General features: G+C 38.2%; 1 protein-coding gene across 2 annotated transcripts; it reads right to left on the reverse strand.

The window, feature by feature from the left end:
- Positions 1-610: 610 nt before the first annotated feature.
- LOC110451788 (transcription factor MafK-like) lies at positions 611-8,551 on the reverse strand. 2 transcript variants are annotated; one of them, XM_021499960.1, is made up of 2 exons: positions 7,803-8,551; positions 611-3,844 (listed from the first exon to the last, which is right to left on the reverse strand). In XM_021499960.1, the coding sequence occupies exons 1-2, from the start codon at positions 7,812-7,814 to the stop codon at positions 3,380-3,382; spliced, it is 477 nt and encodes a 158-aa protein (XP_021355635.1). In that variant the 5' UTR covers positions 7,815-8,551; the 3' UTR covers positions 611-3,379. The 2 variants fall into 2 exon arrangements, with proteins under 2 accessions (XP_021355635.1, XP_021355634.1); XM_021499959.1 differs by lacking the exon at positions 7,803-8,551 and adding an exon at positions 4,487-4,946.
- Positions 8,552-8,885: the final 334 nt, after the last annotated feature.

Consider the following 8,885-nt stretch of genomic DNA (forward strand, 5'->3'; position numbering starts at 1 on the left):
CAGTTAACACACGATCAGTGGTCTAAGTTAACACACAATCAGTGGTCTCAGTTAACACACAATCAGAGGTCTCAGTTAACACAAGATCATTGGTCTAAGTTAACACAATATCTTCGGTCTCTGTTAACACACGATCAGTGGTCTCAGTTAACACACAATCAGTGGTCTAAGTTAACACAAGATCTTCGATCTCTGTTAACACAAGATCTTCAGTCTCTGTTAACACACGATCAGCGGTTTCCCCTCTTCACACCAGATTGGCGGTCTAGTCAGTTAACTCCAGATCAGCCACTACAAAAACACAAATCTAACACTCCAAATAGATAAATATTTGTCTGAACTCTAATATTTAAATCAAGCTCTGGGGGAAAAGACTGCAATGTAGAAACTTGCAACGTACATTTGTCACTTGACAAAACCCTTAATTGTACATTTTAAAACATGAACAACCGCTAAAACCCTGGGTGTGCCGTGTGCCCATTGTTATACAAGACCAATCAAAATAACTAGACCTAAATCCTCTATAAAACTCCGTATGAGGTGTTTCGTTTAGAGTGGACTACTTAACGCCTACGAATATCCCTCCCCTACACACCATTCAATTTACATACTCTTCTCTACGGATCACTTCGCGTCTAAATCTGTCACCATTTCCGCATCGCCGTCAAAGTTTAGTTTTTAGCTGAGCGGACAGATTCGTAACAAAAGCTGGATTGTACTACTTCTATATATCGGAATGGCTGATTCAGCGGTATTACTTCACAAAGACATCGGTGGACCTACATAGACGCCTCTACCTGGTCGGTGTATAACATACGCCCAGAAGTTTACCTGTCACACGATCTATGTATAAACCCTACGGAGCGTGAACTATTTGGTGGTATGTTGGAGTACATTCCGATGTTCTCTCCCTCTAACCACCGTACACTCCTATCAGTTATACGGCTCCGACATCACCGTCACAATCAATACTAGTCTCCTAACAGTGGGCCGATTCTAAGACGGCAGACAGCCGCCACCACCTCGGAACTCACCCCGGCTAAAATTGTACCATTACGCAATTGCAATTTAAATGGCTTGTCCAAAGTATGACAAAGAGTTTGTTAGTAACTAAAATTGTGTTAGTATCGTCAACTAAATACTAATGAAAATGGACGGCAAAAATATTATTTAAAACAATAATAAACGTCTGAGATAACAGATTGTACCAGTCTGTAGTCAATAAAGGAATACCACGGAGTGATGTAGTGACAGGGTCATTGCAATGTCTAACATTTCAATGGTGATACTAGTGATAAATGACCTCGGGTTAGTCCCTGCCTCCCCTGCCAACACGGACAGGCTGGACTGATCCGGCATCTATGGAAGGTGAAGGGCTAGGCACTATTATTGGTGATTCACACTGGTTGGTGAGTGTTGATCGTTTTGGCATCCTGTTCGGCAGCACACTGTAGCAGAGGCTATTGTCTGGAGACTTACATAAACGTAACAAAACAAGACAGGAATGATAATGGCGATACATTTCTTGAAATGAATTCAATACTAGTTAACGGATTAACCAAACAATGAAACTCATACATCAATATTCATTTGGCATCGAACAAAACAACCAGACAATGGAAATAGGTGGTAAAATTGGGCTAGCATAAATGTACTATATATCCCCCCCCCTCCCCCCCCAAAAAAAAACCCACTCTTAGAACCTTTCCTTTAGTCCATGCTTTTTCCCCGTTTGGTTTACAAATACCGTCAATGTTGAACATAGCTTTAAACTGGAATGTCTTTTCTGGCAAAAAAAACCCCTTGTGTCAATGAGGACACGCCCATTTTGCCAAGTGGCCGTTGTAAACCTTTCTTACAATAACTAGTTAGTACACAACATTGCTTTACACCGACAGAAATGACATGTGTCCAGTCCAACAACAAAACACCAAACACTACACGAAACACGTCAGCTACCTCCATCTGTTGGACTCTGTCTTAGATTTTAGATTTTGGATATTTACAAATCATATCAAACTCTTTTGTAAAGGGAATCCACGCCAATCGTTCGACAGGCTGTAAAATAGTACACGTTTTGGCAAGAAGATGCAAACTGTAAGACAAAGAAACCAAACATTATCTACCTCCCTAGTTAAATATACCGTGTACTATCTTAAAATAGAAACTGTTTCTAATCATAAACAGACTGTTTTTGGAGGTAATAAGATATAAACTGTCTCTTATTTTCAACCGACGGCTTTTACATATAATCAAATATTAACTGATTCTAATGTTTAAGATATTGTTTTTTGAGAAAGGTAAACAATCTTCTCTTAATAAAAAACGTTTGGCGAACTTGTACAATCAAAAATCATTTGAAGAGAAAAAAAACTTATAAATCCCAATGATTTACGGGTTTACAGAAAGTATATACCACTTAGTGAAATCTAGCAGTTGGAGTACTAACAGTACATTATGGAAATACAATTCGATGGAATGATGATTATATATACACTTTGTCAAAATATAGGCATTCGATGTGACAAATGGACTGGATTTCCCGTATGTCTGACATTTCACAAATCCTACGAAACCAACATTAATGATGCATGACTTCTACAAAACAAACGTGTTCCTATGAAGATGAAATATGATACAGCTGGAACTGCACTGCCTCCTGTTTTGTAACTGTGATGTTTGGGCGTGGTCATGTTTACCAAGTCTGACCGCGCCCCCAAACATCACAACAATCAAAATACACAACCATCATTAAGGGATGAACACGCTATTGGTATCAAAATATAAAATCTGTTCAATGATATGACCAGTTATGTCGTATAAAAATCTTCTATTCTACAGCACCGTTCGCCTTTTTGTTTCGCATCTTCTATCCTATTTTTTCGCCGACTTTGAGAAGTGTAAGCCTTTGCCCAGTTAAATCATTAATGCATGAACATTTTAGGCAAATCTTGTCAGTATTTGAGTAGTTTGGTTTTCAAATGTTTCTAATATTCCCATTTCCAGCTGATTAGAACACTAAATTGTTTCTGATTAATTGTCTTGCTAGTATATTGATGTTGACAGCTGACCACCGAAAGTGTCGCCTGGACAAAGACGGCGTCCTTGACAAAAGGTAAAACCTCAGCACTACTGATCCAATGTTACACAACACATTGAACACACTTGTGTATCAGTCCAGACCTCCCAGACACTCAGCGAAGAAAACATCTTTGACACAGTCGCATTGTTAGTGTACACACAGACGGACAACATACCACGTATCACCAAACAAAGTAGAACTTGAAGTCGATCTTTTCAAAAACATACGTTTACAAATAAATAAATCCAGTACGTTTACAGACACACAGAGAAGACTGAAAGTCAGTCATGGCCGAAGCTACGCCTGCGATGGCTCAGACTTGACCATCATGGCGTCCATGTGATGGCGATGAGGGGGGCTGAACATGAGGGGCGGCGTTAACACTTTGATACGGTTGGCATCGGCAAACCTCTGGAGAGCGTCATATTTGTCCTTGAGCGACCCAAGCTCAGTTTTGACTCCTTCGTTTTCCCGCCTCAATCTGTGGACTTCCGCACGAAGGTGATCCTTCTCATACTCCAACTCTTCTTTCTGTGATAACCTCTTCTCGCGACAATTTGCAGCATAACCACGATTCTTAAGAGTTCGTCTCCGCTGTTTGAGCTTAACTACCTCCTCCCGCGGCATGCCCTTCAATATTCTATTCAGTTCCTTGACCGTCATGGCAACCAACTCGTCATCAGATAACTGGGAATTGTGGGATACCACTACTGGCACCCTGTTGGCCCGCTCAGTCTCCGACTTGACCAGTGACATGAAAATCTACAAATAGAAACAATACAGACATGAACTGGTGAACGAGATGAAAAACGTTATTCAATGTTACTGTCATGATTAATTCAATTCAAATTGATAAAGACGACCAATCGTGTGTAGAAACAACCTGTTACGTCATATGACAGTGTGAAGGACGAACATGTTTTGAATGTATTTCCGGTTTTAATAAAAAGTTATTGTACGTGAAACGTTAACACCAATGTACGTGAAACGTTAATATATGTGTACGTGAACACACAAATAGTGAAACAATTACGCTCATGTACGTGAAACGTTCAGATCGTGTACGAGAAACGTTTACATCCATGTACGTGAAATGACTATGTTGACATCCATGTACGTGAAACGTTGACACCCATGCACGTGAAACGTTTACATCCAAGTACGTGAAACATTTACGTTCAATCATGTACGTGAAACGTTCGGTGTACGTGAAACGTTGACACCCATGTACGGGTTACGTTGACACCTATGAACGTGAAACGTTGACACCCGTGTACGTGAAACGTTACATCCAAGTACGTGAAACGTTGACACCCATGTACGTGAAACGTTGACACCCATGTATGTGAAACGTTGAAACCCAAGTACGTGAAACGTTTACATCCAAGTACGTGAAATATTTACGTTCATGTACGTGAAACGTTCACATGAAGATGAACAGTTGATGTAGTGGGTTTTCTGTGTCATTTCGATTGCTTTTATTCAATCAGGTACGATATCATATCATCCATGTACGTCAAACGTTTATATCCGTGTACGTGAAACATGGGGAACATGTGATGTAGATGTACGTCAGTGTCATGTACTTGAATCATTTCGGTTGTTTTTATTCAAACAGGGACAATATTAAATTATTAAGATAACTTTGTTTTAAACCGTTTTTATTTTTATATTGATCTGTGTGGTGTAAATGTGGTGTACAGTATGTTGTGTAAAATGATCAACAGTCTGACTTCCTGGTATCCGAAGTCTGAACAAAATGTAATGTGTATGTATGTATAATATTTTTTTAGTGTCAAAATATTGTCTTATGTCGTAAATACTAAATTAAGAACTTCCTGGTGACATGTACAAGTCTGAGCCAGTACCCGACGTAATGCGCACGCAATACATGTTTTATCGTATGGCTACGGGGCAAATCACCTGACTGACGCAATATCTATATATATTCTAATTACAGCTGTTTAATAGATAAAGAAAACGTCTTTTCTTGGGATATGTCTTGTCAGGAAAACCAGGTTGGTGTGATTCATCTTTCACCTTGCCTTTACATTGTGCTACAGGATATATAAATAGTAATAACAACACGTAGAATCTGACAATCATCAGACGAGGACGTAAACAAATTCCGGGAATACCAAGTGATTTATTTTACATGTCAAACCACGATACCATAAACAACGTCCCCGTAGTTCATCTTGTAACGTGTATAATATTACTGTAACAGGATCAAGCTCAAATTTAAACATTTGAATTTTAAATGCTTTTCATGTCTTTGCAATATGCACTAAACGAGATTTACGGCTTGTTGACGTGTCTGTGAATATCAGTTTAGTGAATTTTAGTCTATAAGCGGTGTTTTCTTCCCACCAATACAAATAAAGCTGCCAATATCGCAAAAGAAATGCCGGGTATTCAAAAATATAGTTCAATACTTTTTAAAGCGTGTTATATTTTCATATTTCCAAATCATAGAGGTAATGGCTGGGAATCAATTGCGCAGTTTTATGAATCGACTCGGTGTAAATACAAGAGGCTGCCAAATACGCAGATCTAAACATACACAGGTGCTCAGTATTTTTGGATGATGCCCAATATCAGCTGATGATGGCAACCGTTACCGGTCACGTTTTTCTCACCAGAATGTGGTCCTGTTGCCACAGCCACCTAACAACGACCCTCCTTTGATTCTGTCATAGCGTGGTTGGTAACCAGTATTTCATAACAAATAACAATAAACATAACGCTCACCCGAGTTCCCTTTAAATCCTACCTATAATTAGCGCCAGAGTACACCTGTATCTAGAAGCTTCATGTTATGTTTTTATATTGTTGATACACAGTTTTCCTTCGCGCCGTGGGAGAGATGCCAATAGCATGGACCGTTGACCTTAATCTACAGGGGTTATTTACGCTTGTATATACCTCCTGTGTCTCGTGAGTTATATATACCGCAATGTCACCAGGAATGTGCTAGCTACAACGTTTATTTATATACACAGTAATGGACATCGATCGGTAGAAATACTGCTGATCGCGGGACAATTCGCCAATAGTTCACTGCGCAGCGTACCTGTCTGAGGAATAAACTCCTCAGCGTTTAGGTTTTCAAAGTAACCGTCGACATTTCTGTCATTTAGTCCAAAGTAGTGGCGGGGACTAAGCGCATGTGTGGTACACGCGTGATCGGCTAGAACATTAATTATTATTCATCACTGTGAGAAGACAAAGGAAATCATGATTAACATAATTTCTAAACTGTTGCTGATAAAATAAAGAAAACCCCACCAGAAACAAAATCATGATTCTTCTCACGTGTTTAGTTTGAAGGTGAATGATTTGTTCAAATTTTCCATTTTTGACGTTCTGGATTTTAATTAGTTAAGGAGCTTTTCAAAAATTGTTGCATTTTAATTAACATAATCGTCAATAGAAATATTTCCCCAAGACAAAACAGTATTTAACAGGCACTAGTATCAAAGAGCACCTGTTAAAGAAAAATGAAACCTATTGTTCCATCACGGCAGGGGCATTCCTTCACACCAACATTGTAATAATGTATTACACATCTTCTCCCCGGAGACTTGGCCCAGCCACAGTATACAATCCGAAAATGGAACGGCTGGTGACTCATACGGATGAATAAGACAACACGAGCCGGGGGGAAAAGCTCATGATATTGATTGATTTTTGTGTGTATCAGAACTGATGATCAAACAGGTTTTTTCGCCATTATTCCCGCCATTATTCCCTTTTAAATCCAACGTTTATTAATTGAAATATGAATAGATACATGTTGTGTATCTAACATGTCCTCATAATCAAGTGTTCAATTTCTTCATTTCAAACATCAAAATGAAAAATTCAAAATATTGATTTTCTACAACAATGGCAGTTTCATTTTTGTTAATAATTTATCAATCTAAGCCTACACAGTACATCTGTTTGGCTAAAAAAGGGAAAAAAATCAAAACAGGTCGACAAAAATATGATTTAAAATTAGAAATATATATTAATATTAATATTATAATTATGCCAATATCCAGATATTTTTTTATTATGTAATATATAGATTTATACAAAGTAGATTCTATTCATTTATGAAATGTGTAAGAGTAACTTTATATTACCGATTAAACTATTCTTATATTTTGTTAAAGAAAAAGTTGAAAAAGCTTACAAATTCACGGATAATTTACGGGTCATTTTTGGAGGGAAAATACCTGTAAATGGTTGGTAGGTATGTGGCTATAACCAGTGTATTTGTCTTAAGTGTGTCAAAGGAATTTCATAAAAAAAAAATTAAAAGAAGAATAGAGATATTTGGTTAAAAACTAATAGGAATATAAAATTTTGTATCAGTGTATTAGGGCAATATGATCAAATGAATCGCATTTTCGTTTTGTTTACGAGAAAACTCTTTCTGCGCAGAAAGCTCACAAAAGCGTCACGTGGACCATATACAATGGATTCAGGTCAACATATATTCCAACACAGCACGTAAACAAACCATCAAACAGCAAAATTAGACAAATAAAGAATAGAATTAATAATATTTCATCAAATAATAACTGTATAGTTAACTTAAAGTGAAGTGACTGCTCAGACAAACACACCAACAGGATTAATGAATGTCAACACAAACGTAAACAAAGCTAGCACGCCATGGACTCGTAGTACAACCGTACAGCGTGGTGACCGACATACGAACGATACTCACCTTTTTACTCATTTTCTTGTCCTTCTTTCAAAACAGAATTCACAAATGTTTTAAACGTATTCCTTAGAATAATCCACTGAAATAATATCCAACTTCTAGATTCGCAGTCCGTGTGAAAACTTGTAGAATTGTTTCTACGTAGTAAAAATGCGACTCGGCAGTTCTCGGCTCGTTGCGTATTTTGCGCCTGTGGACTTCGTTTCTGTTCGATATTGTGACGCAGTGCAATGTGATGACTCAGCACGAACCGAATGGCCCCGCCATATTCTGATGAATCAGCAACAGAGTTTCACAACAATCACACCACAAAGACTCGCCAATCCCATGGGTACCCAGTAAACACTACCCGTAGACTCAGAAAGACTGCTCAACAGTTTATTTGGGGACAAGCTTTCCTATCGAATCACTACGGGGACAGTTACCATACAATGGCGGCTTTGTTAGCGTGTAAACAAAGACAGGCGATCTTATTGCGTAGTAGGATTTAGAGGGCGCTGTTATCGCTAGTCCGCCAAATATACAGCGATAGGCTTATGCAACAAAACAACAACCCACGCGTTTTTCACCCTGTGTGTTTCACCTAGCTAGACTTTGACTGTTACATCAAAATTGAATACTTCCGAATGTACGGCGTGATATGATACAGGATACTAAGAAAGGCATCCAACCCTAACTTGTACTCTCACGAGTACGTTTCTCAGTAGGAACGCATCAGACAGACCCCACGTGCACTGGGTGAACCAAAACAAAGGCGCCACAACAGTACATGAACTAGGCCTACATGTATACATCGTAAACTCGTTGTTGCTGTCCGTTTACCCAGAAACTGTATACCAATAATAATGTACTGTAGGGGTTAATATATATATATATGTATATCATCATTTAATAGACTTACCAGGAACGTGTATTGGAATATATTCAAGAATAATTATACATCAGACTGCATTAGTTGTCATCTTAATATATTTTCGTGGATTTTTTAAAAATAAATCGATATAAACAGAGACGTATACGTCTCTGATATAAATAAAAAAAAAATAGTGTGAGAACACTCTTCAAGTTTATGAAGCCATAGGACCT

The sequence above is a fragment of the Mizuhopecten yessoensis genome, unplaced genomic scaffold (genome assembly GCF_002113885.1).
Source record: "Mizuhopecten yessoensis strain PY_sf001 unplaced genomic scaffold, ASM211388v2 scaffold6201, whole genome shotgun sequence".
NCBI classification, from domain to species: Eukaryota; Metazoa; Mollusca; class Bivalvia; order Pectinida; family Pectinidae; genus Mizuhopecten; species Mizuhopecten yessoensis.